At 41.9% G+C, this 15,596-nt stretch overlaps 1 protein-coding gene across 3 annotated transcripts in view; it reads left to right on the top strand.

Annotated features, from left to right (window-relative positions):
- LOC125460130 (protein SSUH2 homolog) overlaps window positions 1-8,106 on the top strand; it is a 44,482-nt gene extending 36,376 nt beyond the window's left edge. For all 3 annotated transcript variants that reach the window (XM_048547249.2, XM_048547246.2, XM_048547247.2), the window contains exons 10-12: window positions 3,154-3,259; window positions 4,446-4,553; window positions 6,050-8,106. In XM_048547249.2, the coding sequence (XP_048403206.1) occupies window positions 3,154-3,259; window positions 4,446-4,553; window positions 6,050-6,190 (355 nt within the window). In that variant the 3' untranslated portion in view covers window positions 6,191-8,106. The remainder of the gene's footprint in view (window positions 1-3,153; window positions 3,260-4,445; window positions 4,554-6,049) is intronic.
- Window positions 8,107-15,596: the final 7,490 nt, after the last annotated feature.

Below are 15,596 nucleotides of genomic sequence, written 5' to 3'. Positions count from 1 at the left end.
CGACTATCTGTCTGACCAGTGGAAAATTCAGGGCCAATACAAATGGTGTGAGCAAAATCAATCCCAGTTATTTGCAGTAGAGGACATGTTGCCAGTTCTGATCTCTCTTACCAAGGGACATGTTTTGTTCATGGGATGTGGATCTCACTGACTAGGCCAGTGTTTATTGCCCAAGGAATCAAACACATTAGTCTTAGTGGATCTGAAGTAACGTGTAACTGGGTAAGGACAGTCGATTCCCTTCCCTGAAGGGCATTAGTGAACGAGCAGGGCTTTAACAACAATTGATGGTGGTTACAAAGTTACTATTAAGGCAACTTTTAATTCCATACTCTTCCAAGGATGCTCAGGGATGAGCAATATTCACCTCCTGATGGAATTCCAAGTTTTTAATTGTGAAATCCTGCCCTTTGTGATGTTCTTCCAATCTCTGCCTCCCCATCTCTGTACTCTTCCACTTTGCGTTATTTTATGTGTATGTAATTTAGCAATGCCATGTTGTGTTTTTACAGGGACTTCACCCTGTATTACATGCACTAATTGCATTGAATGATGAAGTGCTCAAGCCATTTTGATGGTTTGATACAACAGCAACAGACAAGAAACAAAGTATATCCTACTATGTGTACCCACTGGAAGTAGCCGATAAGCATTCATTTTCACTACAGGTTATAAGAAGTGCCTTAATTTTCCACTCCCTCATACTACAATGTGAATTGATTCCTGACACAAGAGACTTTGAGATCTTTTCTGTTGTCATCCACTCTTATTCCTATATAATGACTGTGCCTCTCCCTCTCACCCCTCACCGCACCTCCAGCTAACCAGTACATGTAGCCCTAATGAAACACAGGAGGTGTTAGTGAGATCTGGTTATCAAAAATCATATTGATGGATTGACTCAGACAACAGCAAGTTACCTTAACTGGTAACTCGCTCATGTGCTCCAGTTCTCCCAGGTTTAGTTATATGGGACAGTATGGATCCCTTATTATCAGTTACTGTCATAATTTGGTGTTTATTTCACCTGCACTATTCATGCCTTATGTTGCTTTACAATTTGCAGCACAGACAAAGGCCATTTAGCCCAACAGCTCTATGCCGGAGTTTAAATTCCACTCACACCACCTTCCAGCAGATTTTATTCTTCTCAATCTGCAGTTTCTCTCGCATTCCTCAAACCAGTGCTAGTGAACTCCTCTTAGCAACACTCCTGAACTTGAGTGACTGCTGCAAAATCAGAGATATTCCATTCACAATATCTTACATGGGACATTCTACACCCAGATCACCAGTGAGGGTAATATTTTAAATGTCAGGATTGGCTAATTGGATCTAACTGTTAGGACTGGAGAGTGGTCACAATGCGATTGGCCTCAGCATCTTTAGGTTGACAAACAGAGTGGGGGATGGTTGTCGTTTCAATGGTCACCCCATATGGATCAGGCTGCAAAATACATACTTATGGGGCCTCTCTCCTAGCCCTAAAACCTCCACTTGTTCCACCCCACCACACGACACCCACTGCCACCTGACATCTCACGCTCACTCCCACTCCCACTCCCACCCACACTCTGCACTGCAACTCCTACACCCAGCATTCAATAGACAATAGGTGCAGGAGTAGGCCATTTGGCCCTTCGAGCCAGCACCACCATTCATTATGATCATGGCTGATCATCCACAATCAGTATCCTATTCCTGCCTTATCCCCATAACCCTTGATTCCACTATCTTTAAGAGCTCTATCTATCTCTTTCTTGAAAGTATCCAGAGAGTTGGCCTCCACTGCCTTCCAGGGCAGAGCATTCCATATACCGACCACTCTCTGGGTGAAGAAGTTTTTCCTCAACTCTGTTCTAAATGGCCTACCCCTTATTTTTAAACTGTGCCCGCTGGTTCTGGACTCACCCATCAGCGGAAACATGCTTCCTGCCTCCAGAGTGTCCAATCCCTTAATAATCTTATACGTCTCAATCAGATCCCCTCTCGTCTTTCTAAACTCAAGTGTATACAAGCCCAGTCGCTCCAATCTTTCGACATATGATAGTCCCGCCATTCCGGGAATTGACCTCGTGAACCTACGCTGCACTCCCTCAATAGCAAAAATGTTCTTCCTCAAATTTGGAGACCAGAACTGCACACAATACTCCAGGTGTGGTCTCACCAGGGCCCTGTACAGCTGCAGAAGGACCTCTTTGCTCCTATACTCAATTCCTCTTGTGATGAAGGCCAGCATGCTATTAGTTTTCTTCACTGCCTGCTGTACCTGCATGCTTGCTTTCATTGACTAATGTACAAGAACACCTAGATCTCATTGTACTTCCCCTTTACCTAACTTGACTCCATTTAGATAGTAATCTGCCTTCCTGTTCTTGCCACCAAAGTGGATAACTACACATTTATCCACATTAAACTGCATCTGCCATGCATCCAGCCTGTCCAAGTCACCCTGTATTCCATAACATGCTCCTCATATTTCACAATGCCACCCAGCTTTGTGTCATCAGCAAATTTGCTAATATTACTTCTAATGCCTTCGTCTATATCATTAATATATATTGTAAACAGCTGCGGTCCCAGCACCGAACCTTGTGGTACCCCACTGGTCACTGCCTGCCATTCCGAAAGGGACCCGTTTATCACTACTCTTTGCTTCCTGTCAGCCAGCCAATTTTCAATCCAACTCAGTATTTTGCTCCCAATACCATGTGCCCTAATTTTGCTCACCAATCTCCTATGTGGGACTTTATCAAAGGCTTTCTGAAAGTCCAGGTACACTACATCCACTGGTTCTCCCTTGTCCTCCTACCCCTACCCAATCACTGCTACCCCTCCCCATTCCCACCTCACACTCACTTCCACCCCACATCCATTCCCACCACTGCACCCAATACCCACTCCTTCCCCTAAACCCGTACCCATTCCCACCAGACACCATACTCCCACCCCTACACCATACTCCCACTCCCACCTATACACCCCATGATCCAAGAAATGCAACCTCCAATTTGTACAGAGCAAGATCCCGCAAACAAAATTCGTAAGCGACTTAACTGAGTATGTTAACTGAGGGCTAAATACTGACCAGAGTGCCAAGGAGCATTGCTTGACCTGCATCAGCTAGCAAAGAATCTGTTGTGTTTGATCCAGGACCAATAATGTCTTTGAACAAGTGGCTGACCAACAAATCGGACTTCCTGTGGCACTCTTCAATGAAGTGACTGGACAGAATGTGTTTGCTGATGAAAGCTATCAGGTAAGGGAGGGATATTTCTGGACATCCTGCTTATTTCACATCATTATCTATTGATCAAGTATCTTATCTGTTGTGTAGGCATTGAGCTGTAATGTAATAAATGATCCGAGAAACCAGTTCTCGAGGGATCCTGAATGTGCATCCACATGGTGGCTAGATGATGTTTAGTGAGGTACATAGAACATAGAACATAGAACATTACAGCACAGTACAGGCCCTTCGGCCCTCGATGTTGTGCTGACCTGTCATACCGATCTCAAGCCCATCTAACCTACACTATTCCATGTACAATTTTTATTACATAATAAAACACAAGCACATCTACCATCTTATCCCATATATACATGGCAACAATTGCAGGGATTTCACTGAATTCCTTGCAGAGAGATTATTTCAATTTTTTTTTAATGTGCTTGGGTAATCTCTCATAATGTCAAAAAAAAGTCATGTTCCCACCTTCGCCCTCTGGTGGATGTAAAAGTTGCCAAGAAACTCTTTCGAAGAGTGAGTTCGCCCTAGTGCCTTGGTAAATGTTTACCTCGCAATTAACATTCCAACTAAGTCATCTAACTGTTATGGGGTCTTCTTGTACACAAATTAACTGTTGTAATTCCAAGGTTACAAAAGTGAATATGTTCCAAAGGTACATAAATCAGCTCTGAAACACTTCAGGACACCACACAGTTGTGTAAGGTATATGTAAATACACATCTCTTATCAACATTCTAACTAATCTAATTGGTTGTGACAGGCTCCAAAACAACCTGGTGTGATTGATTGATACTGAGACCCTTCAATCTCAATGAAATAAAAGGATCTTTCTTAAAAAAGGAAACCTAAGTTCAAACACTTAGCAATGTAAAATATTGATAGTTGCCAGCTATATTCCCTCAACATTCATTCCAGCTTGATCTAAGCTCCCATCTAATTCCTTTCATTCCTTACACTGTAACAATGGCCCTTTTCAGTAAAACACAGTATCCAGCTTGGAAATTTCTGGTGCTGATTCTGGGTAACAAAATTGTCAGTGTTTCACTTCGCTGTACTGACATTCTTCACCTCGGTGAGTACATTTACACTCAAAGAAGGAAATTATAAGTGAAAGAGATGAAGATTGAAGAAAATCAGTGGATTTGATGTTGCAAATGTTATAACTTCTCTATTCCTGTCTTGTTTCTTCCCTCAGGTCTACACTATTGCTGGTTTTCCAGACTCACTAATTGATCAGATTTCCCAGCAAGGGGTTCAACAACACCAGGAAAAGTTTGGCAGAACAGCGTGTATACTTCAGCAGGTGAGAATAGGCCATACCCCTGCCAACAATGCAACCCAAGATCATAGAATCCCTAGAGTGTGGAAGCAGGCCATTTGGTCCGTCAAGTCCACACTGACCCTTCAAAGAGCATCCCATCCAAACCGAACCCCTATTTTATCCCTGTAACCCTTCTCTTCCATCCTGGTCTCAGCCCCCTGCAGATATTCTCTCCATGACTCCCTCACTGCCAAGATTTACTTCTGAAACTGCTATGAGTGAAAGAGCAACACCTAACCATTTTGTGTGTGTGTGTGTGTGTGTGTGTGTGTGTGTGTGTCTGTGTAAGTAGGTGGGTATGTGTGTGGGTGGTAGGCTGGCATGAAGGGCCAGACTTCCCAATCTGACAGAACTGCCCAATCACAAAGTGGCATTGTAAATAGAAAATATCCCACCTGAGCAGGAGGGGAAGTTCTTCAGTGGTTGAGGATAGTGGGAGCTTTAGTTGGTAACTCCTTGGACAGTGTTCAATACTGCCTTGGAGGCCCGAAGTGAAAATATTCCCTATTCTCTGAGAATAATTACAAAACAAATTCACAAAATGAAGAATCATTTGCTGCTGTTTTACCTTCACTATAGTAACAACTTGCATTGAAAAGCCATCTAAAGATGGTTCACAAGAAGAATGTTCAACACACATTTCACACCAAAGTGGCTAAAGAGATGTTAGGGGAGATCACCAGTAGGCCAAAGAGTTTGGTTTTCAGGAGTATCTTGAAAGTGGAGATGCCATCACAGCTGTGAGGAGGGCTCATGTGCTAGAAGGAGTACTATAAAAGGCCATACGAGTTCAGCCTCAGAAAACGATCAGTCACATTGTTGGGAATATGGATCCCCAAATAATGAGTTGGGGTTAGAGGGTAAATTGTCAAGAAATTCAGAAACAATAGGCAAGTAACAATAGAAGATAGCTGAATATTTCAACTATTCTAATTTTGCTCAGTGCCCAGTTCCAGGGGTCACAGTCTAAGGATGTGGGGTAGGCCATTTAAGATGGAGGTGAGGAGAAATTTCTTCACCCAGAGAGTGGCGACCCTCTGGAATTCTCTGCCACGTAGCATGGCTGAGGCCGAAACATTGCACATGTTCACGGTGTTGATAGATATTGTTCTTGGGGCTAAAGAGATCAAAGGATAGGAGGAGAGAGCAGGAACATGGTACTGAGTTGGATGATCTGCCATGATCAAATTGAATGGTGAAGCAGGTTTGAAGGACTGAATAGCTTACTCCTGCTCCTATTTTCTGTGTTTCTCTGTGAATATGTATGGAGGGCACAGAATTCATAAAATGCATTCAGGAGACCATTGTTCAGCTACTAAGTGGCAAGCTGAACAAGAGAAAGGGCAGTCCATCTTTTAGAGACGGATCCTGGGTGGGTGGAAGAGGTAAAATTGCAGTTTAGTACGATATGATGTTTATTATGTTTTATTCACCTCTTCCTTACTCAACACACATAATGAAGTTATCTATTATTACAGCGACAGACAATTGAACTGATTCCTGTAACCAAAGTGCACTTCCAGTGGAAAGGACGGGAGAACAGCTACTTTGTGTATGGTGCAGAAAACAATGTCTATGCTCCGGACTATCCCAGCAAGTGCCAGTGTACCATTCTCTGATGTCCAGCCTTTAGTATCTTTCTAAGGAAAACCTTAACCTGAGCACCGCCCCCCACCTCACACACACCTCCAGTGTCCAGCCACCTCAGAGAAAGGGGACTGGGGGTGCTGGACAGGGGAGCGGTAAAGAGTTTTCAATATTATTGAGAAGAATAAAGTGTTGTTTCTTTGCTTGTTAGGACTGTCATATCTTCCTCAACCAACACCATCACAAAGCAGGTTAATCAGTCAAACGCTCTTTGCCAATTGCAAGCTTTCGAAGCTGGTTAATTGGTCATGGCAGCAGTGATATTTTGGTAGTGGTAATTTGTAGGGGGAGGGGTGGTGTACATCTCATTCGACAGTGTAAACCACATGATAATGAGTCAAAAGCCAGTTCTGTATCTCTCCTGACCTCAATCCTCAATAGAAGTTGCATTTGGAGTAGCTGTAAAGCAACGCAGCCAGAACCAAGACCTATACCATGGAGAAAACAGGTATCATTTAAATAGAAAGTGCTCTCGATGAACTTTCTACTCCTATAAAGTTCTATTGTTGTCTATGAATATTAACGCTCACTCATACTACATTAGATTTGGAGTCTGTGATCCTGGTATATGGGCGCCACTGGTAGACCTCCGGGTCCAATAAATTGTGCCACATGTTTACTGGTGCATAAGTAAATGAATGCACGTGGTAAAAATGAATACCATTCACTTTATAAATAAAGATTAGTTTATTTATAGTCTATCAATGTTTTATCTTAGCATTGTTGAGCACATTGCCATGAGCACATAATAGTGGCAGTGAGCCCAGGGTTCCATTTAGCAGATGCTTCCTGCTGTTCTACCTTGTCAGCCTGAACGTCTTGTTTACATGTTAATCTCTAATATTCCCCCTCACCAGCCTCTGTGCTCATGCTGCACTTATATCACAACAGCTGCACATAGTGACACCACTGATCCCAGCCAGAAGTGACATGATTCCCTTGTGGACCTTTACTGCTGTAAAGTGGCTGGGATTTATTTTCTGCCCAGACTTTGTGTTCTGTGACTATCCTGCACCTCCTACAATTTGCCGGAGTGTAATCTGCTGCACGTGGGACACTCTGCTGCATTTTCAGTCATAGGTTCAAAACATTCTCAATCCCAATCTCACCCACCCATTGACTGATACCTACATGACTCTGGAGGCAGTGCTGTAATATGACTAGGCTAGCTCCTGTGGCCATGGAGCATTCTGGCTGTGACCTAAGAGTATCCTCAGTGTTAGTGCCAGGCACTTGAATCTGGCTACGGGTTTGGCAATGCTTTGAGCCTGCCTCTGGTGGTCTGAAATGTGCTTTTGCATTCCTAGCAAGCGAGACCCTCCCTTAAACATCCACTCTAGAGCTTAAAATCGTCCCAAATAATTTTGAACCTCCTACTCAAGAGTTTAAGAGCAAAATCTGGACTGACATCCCAGTGCATTGCCAACGGCGTATTGCACAGTTGTCAGAGTCATATTTTCTATAAGAAGTTAACCAGGGGCCCTAATCAGTCTCTCAGGTGTAAAGAAAAGATTTGATAGCACTGTTTGAAAGATGAGCAGGGTTTGACACCAGTGTCTGGCAGCACCTGTGGAGAGGGAGAAGCAAAGTTAATGTTTGACGTGTGATATGACTTTTCAGTTCTGATTCAGATTTGCGGCATCCAGTGTCAGTATTAGGTCTCATGGGCGGTTTGTCTGTATACCTTTAACAGACATGCTCATGATTTCATCATTGTATCATAACATGTAATCTGAAGCTATAAAGATCTCATATCAATCTTACCTTGGATAATTTGAGGCATGACCCTCTACTGAAAGCATACTCCTTTTGTTGAACCTAACAAATTACTGTTAGCTCAGACATATATGTACCTGAGGAATATAATGTTTGTATATAATAGTTATTTGTAATAAATGTCTATTGGATTCTTCAACATCAAGAATATTGACCCCCAATTCTTAGTTAATGGGTGATAACATAAGTATTGCTGCATCAGGTAAAACATCCTGTTGAAGGCTAACTCATACCACTGACTTTTTCAGTGCTTATTATTCAATCCATATCGCGAAAAACAGATTATTTGGTCAGTATCATGTTGTTAGTGGGATCTTGCTGTGCACAAATTGGCTATTATCATTCCTATATTATAATTCAGATACTTAAATAGCTGTAAAACACTTTGGGGCATCTTGAGGTTGTGAGAATAAATATTAGGCTTTTAGTATTATTTCATAAATGCCTCACTTAAGATGTCTCCAGCCATCATTAATTCCTACAACCTCTTGGACAATCTCCACAATTTGAGCATAGAATGAAATGGGAAAATACCCATTCTAGCTTCATTAGAGACAAAGAACGCTTTTACTGTATTCACTCAAATGTCAGACAAAGCTTTGGAAGAAAATTCCTTAAATTGAAGGAACTTTACAATGCAATTTACTGATGAGGTCAGTCTTCACCTGTAACCTGAAGTCTTGAACCAGGTGGAGATCTGGATCCTTCACAGAAAGTGACATAAAAGAAGTGTTGAAAATGCAGAACCTCATTCTGCTTGATTTTGTATTAAGCAAGGAAATGGAGTTAAAATACAGATCTTTCACAACTTAACCAAATGGTCTGCTCCTAAGTTCCTTCTGTGAAAACTCCTCCATCTCATATCACCACCATAAGGGACCCATCAATTCAACTGCCATTTGGAGATATGGCAGTAATGTGGTAGTTCACACAAACTAAAGATCAGAGGTTTGGGGGCCAGTCATCTGAAATGGTCAGTTGGATTTATCTGAGAGGAAGCACCTTCAGATCATCTTCACTAGTTTTTGGTTTTCTTCTTTCCAAAACCGCTCTTCAAGTAGATGAAACTCAAACCTCTAAGTTACCATAATAATCAGAGCTCTTGCTTTGACATCTCACATGATGTCAGTCAACTTGAATAGGTAATTTCATGAAACAGTGCACTGGTGAATAGCTTACCTCAGGTTGTCACCTATCCTCCTTCACCTTTGATGTGATACCATATTAAAGGATTTAAACCGCAGAATGTGACAAATTGAGTCTCACAACATAACACAATGTAGAACCAAATACATCAAAATTAAATACAAACAACCATTTGACTTCAAAGTAATTTTATTGCCTTGCGCCTGGTTATATTGAACAACAACTAAAGCAGACCATCTTGTCATTTACGTCATTGTTACTGGTGTACATTTGCTGCGTGAAAATTGGTTACTATGTTTCCAACTTTACAACAATGACTACGCAATTGGTTTTCAAGCATTTTGGAATGTAGTGAGTTTGCAAAAGATGCTATATAAATGCAGTTCTTACTTTCCATTTGTGATATACATCATGCAATATGGCTAATGCTGCAGGGGGGCTATTTATGGAGGTAGGACAGCCATATTTTTCAACCACTGAAGTTCAAGGACATTGCTTAGTCAATGAACATAAGTTGAAAGTCTGCTAACGAGACTGGAGGACAGGAAGAACGAAGCCGAGCATTGATTGTGCTTCTCAAGTGGAATGATGTCAGAAAGACAATGTTAAAGGCAATCTACCTGAACACACACAGCATTTTCAACAAAGTAGATAATTTAAAAGAGCAAACTGAGGTACATGGGTATGATCTAATTGCCATTTCATAAACATGGCTGATTCGTGACCAGGGATAGGACCTGAATAAGAATATTTAGGTAAAACAGACAAGGAAAAGTAGGTGAAGTTGCACTGATAATACAAGGTGGGATTAATGCATTAGTAAGGGAAGTGCTCAGATTGGAATAACAATGTATGGAATCTGGGTGGAACTAAGAAACAGTAAACGGCAGCTGACATTGGTTGGAGTTTATTTTATTCCATCAAATCATAGAGGTAGAAGATGTACAGTGCCAGAAATTGCAGTAATTCTGTGTACTGAGAGGTTTATAGACTATAACAAAGGAGAACTAAGAAACTGATAAGGAAAGAAAAAGGAATAGAATATGAATACAATCTAGAATGAAACATAAAAATGGACTTCAAAAGCTTCTATGGGCACATAAAAAGGAAATGTTCAGCTAAAATGAGTGTGGGTCCAATACAGGCAGAGCAGGGAGAATTTATAATGGGGAATTGAGAAGCTAAATGATAACTTTATGTCAGTCTTCACTGAGGAAAGTACCAGAAATCTCCCAGAAATAGAGATCCAGGTAGCTAAGGAGATTGAGGAGTTGAAGCAAATTAGCATTAGTAAGATTGTACAGGAGAAATTAATGGGATTGAAAGTTGATAAATCCCCAGGACCTGATGGTTGAAGGAGGTGGCTTTGAGATAGTCAATGCTTTGGTGATTATCTTCCAAAATTCTATATATTCAAGAATAATTTCTGCAGATTGGAAGGTAGCCAATGTTACCCTACTAGTTAAGAAAGAAGTGAGAGAGAAAACCATGAACAATAGGCTTGATAGTCTTACATTACTACAGAAAGTGCTAGAATCAGTTATAAAGGATGAGATACATAGAGACCTGGTTAATAATGGTCTAATTGGACATTGGCAGCATGGATTTGTGAATGGGAAATCATGTTTGATGAACTTGTTGGGGTGTTTTTTGAAGTTATTACAAATAAATTTAGTAAAGGAGAGCCAATGAAGGTAGTATACTTAGACTTTCAGAAGGCTTTTGATAAAGTCCCCCACAGGAGGCTGGTTAGAAAAATTAAAATACATGGGATAGGAGGTAATATATGGATTACTGATTGGCTAACAGACATAAAACAGTTGTAATAAATGAGATATTCTCACTTGGCAGGCTGCGATTTGTGGGTCTGCAAGGATTAGTACTTGGGCCCCAGCTGTTCACAATTTTATATATATATATATATAAAGAAAGCACTGACTTAGATGTGGGAACCAAATGTAGTATTTCCAAACAATGCAAAGCTAAATGGAACCATGTTGTGATGAAGATGTAAAGTAGCTTCAGGAGAATCTGGATAGGCTCAATGGGCTGAATGGCCTACTCCTGTTCTCATATAGTTAGCTTTAAGCTCAGTTCATCTTGGTTTACATATGGGTATAAAGACGCAGTTTCCTTACCCCTAAAGTGTCTGAAAATTGCTATGATGGTCAATCCCAGAGTTGGGAGCTGATCTTCCCTGCTCACTTTCTGTCCTGTTCCCTACTCCCTCATCCTCTGTAACAATTCTGAGTTCCTGGCATTTGTACCAACACACAAATAGGGATGAGTCTCACAGATTATCGGCTGAGTCTGAGAGCTCTGGTTTCTAGTAAATGCAGTGGAGGAGGGATTTTCACAGATATTTTGAGCTCTAATGAGCCTCAGTGTGGCCACAATGCCATCTTGAACTGCAAACTGGTTTAGACTTTTTAATGCCACCATGATTAATACATCTACATACAATCTAAAAATAGGGGCATTCGTAAGGATTGTTAGGGCTCTGATTGACAATGAAATTACCTACAAGCATTCAATAATCAGGTTGCAGGAAAATTTGGTGGCTACCGTTGTAATTACCCACCTTTGAACAATAACCAGTTGAACAAGGCTAACAAAGTTGTGCTGTGGCATGTTTTTAAAAACATATTCATTTTCAAGTTCATTTGCTAAATGAAGTCAACTTGAAACCCCATTTGAAGATGACCTTTAATGCACATTGGGAGATTTTGTCAAGACATCACCAATACTCTCAACAATTTTCCTCAAAATTCTCTTGAGGACTTCATCTCAAGACATTGAATGCTGTACTCCCCCACTTTTCTGAAGTTATTATAACAGTCAAGAGCACAAAGGGTCATGATGTTCTTGTTAGGGAACTTCCCCTAACTCCTGCCCTTGATCCGCAATGGGAGGAGGACATGAAGCCAGATACAGAAACACCAACGCCATATGAGTGGCAGTGAACCCAAGAGACAGGAGTGCTGTGCCCTCTCTCTTTCTTCAGTTTGCTGCACATTTGCATACCCACTGACCCCCTTGTCTTGTGCCCGTCTTGCTGTTGCAATACCAGCTGGGCAAGGTGCACTATCAGCAAATGAGGGGTCATAGACTGAAACCATGCTCAGGCATCCTGCGAGGATGTCTATGATCTCTTGATCTCTTTTTAAATCAACGTCAAATCAATCATAATACAGCGACAAACAAAATCGATATCTCAAAATAATATGCAAAAATAAAGAGATAAACACGGTGTAGAGCTGGATGAACACTGCAGGCCAAGTTGCATCAGAGGAGCAGGAAAGCTGACGTTTTGGGTTGAGACCCTTCTTGAGAAATTCCTGCTGTAGATCTGCCTCTTAGATGCGGATTGAAAGTTATGATTGTTGTAGCTGACGTGCAATAATACTGTCAAAGTAATCCCTCAGCTGGGTGTAATGTCAAGTGTAATCAGTAAGGTTCAGCTGAAGGAGTGAAAGAATGTGAGGAGGAGATGAATGTCATATGCAGATTGGCACTGTTGAAAAACATTGTTACATCATCAACATTCACAGCAAGGATTTTTGAAAGCACTTTTAGAGTTATGTGGGGTGAGTATCATTGTAAGTTAAATTACCTCACTATTTTTGACTAAATCATAAAAAAATTACTTTGGCCCAACATATCTGTGCTGGCTGTTTAACTTAGTGCCAATCTCCTGCCTTTTCCACCCACGATATTGTACATCGTTTCTATTTAAGTAAACTTCATCCACGTAAGGCAATTATACTTTTCATGCGATGCCTGTTGGTACTATCGGAGTGTGATGGAGACAGATTCAATTGTGGCCACCAGTTTCTCCAACTCCAGCATGATACCACCCCCCTCACCCCATTTGTCAGCATTTCACAGGGCCCTTTCCATGACTTTCTGATTCATTCTTCAATCACCCCTCTCATTGAACCTTACCATTCAATCGCCAAAGGTATTATATTTGATAACTTGCCTCATCACTCTTCACTGTCCAAGGTCCCAAACACTTCAGGGTGAAATATTTCACTTGTACTTCTTTCAATCTACTGTACTGTATTCACTGCACACAATGCGGTCTCCATTATATTGGCAAGATCAAATGCAAACTGGGTGATCATTTTGCAGAACACATCCAGTCTGTCCACATGACTCTAACCTTCCAGTTGCTTTGCCACTTCAATAAACCATCTTGCTGTCATGCTAACATTTCCCTCCTGGTCTTGCTGAAATGGTCCAACGAAGCACAATACAAGTTTGAGGAACAACACCTCATTTTTCACTTAGGTACTTTACAGCCTCTAGGATTAGATATTAAATTCCACAAATTCAGAGCATGATGTCTGTTACAACATAGTGTGGAACTGGAAGAACACAGCAGGCCAGACAGCATCAGAGGAGCAGGAAAGTTGACATTTCAGGTCAGAAATCTGAAGAAGGGTCCCAGCCCAAAACGTCAACTTTCCTGTTCCTCTGAAGCTGCCTGGCCTGCTGTGTTCCTCCAGATCCACAATGTTTTATCTCTGACTCCAGCATCTGCAGTTCTTTCTATCCCCATGAAGTTTGTTCTCCATTTTCCTTATATTCTTTCACTTCTGTGTTTTGTTGACTTTACTCACAGCAAAGCTGAGTTAACAAAGTGCGGAGCTGGATGAACACAGCAGGCCAAACAGCATCTTAGGAGCACAAAAGTTGATGTTTCAGGCCGAGATCCTTCATAAGAAAAGGGGATGGGGAGAGGGTTCTGAAATAAATAGGGAGAGAGGGGGGAGGTGGACCGAAGATGGCTGGAGGAGAAGATAGGTGGAGAGGAGAGTATGGGTGGGGAGGTAGGAAGGGAATAGGTCAGTCCGGGGAGGACGGACAGGTCAAGGGGGCGGGGTGAGATTAGTAGGTAGGAGATGGAGGTGCAAAGCTGATCCATTTCCTCATTTTCACACCTTCATTTATACTCATTTCACACCACCACCACTGACAATCCCTCTGCATTTTGCTCTGGCCACCTTCACAATCTGTTCCACTGTCAAAGACATTTTCCAGCCCTTTTCTGTTCTGAAGCATGAACTTACAGATGCTGCCAGACCTGCTGAGATTCTCCAGAATTTTCTGTGTGTTTATTTCAGATCTCAGGCATTTGCAATACTTTTCTTTCAGCTGTGAGTATATCCGTTACTGCCATTGAGTCAGCAATGGAGTGGGTATGTGCTGCCCCCTAATGGACAGGCAAATTGAAAACTAGCAAGAAAACACACACGTACAGACTACACACATTGATACAGAGAAGCAGACACATGTAACCATGCACACAGACAGACACATACATACAGAGAAGGACACACATGCATATATACATACTCACTTACAGAGAAACACGTACAGACAGATCCGCAAAGCCACACATGCACAGAGAGACAGACATGCATCATATATATACAGACGGACATGTATCTCACATACAGACACATGTGCATGCATAGAACACACACAGATACATGGAAAGATAGGCAAACATGAAAATGAATATACAGTCAGTCATATATTCACACAGAAACACATACAACGAAAGACACACACACACACACACACAAACACACACAGATGCTCACTCACTCAGAAATATATTCACAGGCAGACACATACAGAAATACATAGATGGACAGAATGTGAAAAACGTGGAATGATATGCAGCAACGCACAGGACCGAGTCATGTCGATGGTGAAGGGAGAAGAGGAACCAGGAAAGGTTGTGCATCCTTTGATTGTCACCTCTAGGTGGCACAATGAACAGAAAAAAAAACAAGTCATCCTCAAGTAAAAAGAAGCAGCCGCCTATCGAAAGGTGGCTTCGCTGGATGTAAAGTGAAGGAACGTACATAACAGAATAATGAGTTAATTTCATTTTCTCTGAGTGAACTCTATCTCTCCAAATGCCCCTGTGGCCTCCTAATCTTACCTCAGCTGTGCCATCACTCCCGAGCAAAATGGAGGCTGACGTCTGATGCACTCCTCTCTTCCTCACCATGCTCCCTGTGCCGGCCTCCCTATTCCCCCCCTTGCACCTTGTGTAGACATCTTACACCAGCCTGCTCCCAGTGCAAGCCTCCCTCTTCCCACATCCTGCACCCAGTTCAGGTCTTCCTCCCCCGCAGCCTGTTCCTGGAGCATGCCTCCATCCCCCGCTACATGTCCTGGCTTTTGTCCTATTTTCATCAGGGCCCAACTCCTTATCAGCAATGTTTGCGTTGTAATTCTATCACTACGCAAGGAATGCAGTGTCATCATCAGTGCATACACAGACTCCCTGCAGCCCGTCCTCTGACTTGAAACTAGAAGTAGTAACAGGCATAAATAACAAGATCAAGATGAAATGAGAGTTATCCAAATATAATTTTGACAAAACTGCCAAGGCATTGGCAGAAATGTGGATCGGACAGCCAGTCAGAGTGCAAA

This window comes from Stegostoma tigrinum, chromosome 11 (genome assembly GCF_030684315.1).
Source record: "Stegostoma tigrinum isolate sSteTig4 chromosome 11, sSteTig4.hap1, whole genome shotgun sequence".
Lineage (NCBI taxonomy): Eukaryota > Metazoa > Chordata > Chondrichthyes > Orectolobiformes > Stegostomatidae > Stegostoma > Stegostoma tigrinum.
This window is presented reverse-complemented; position numbering and strand designations above follow the sequence as displayed.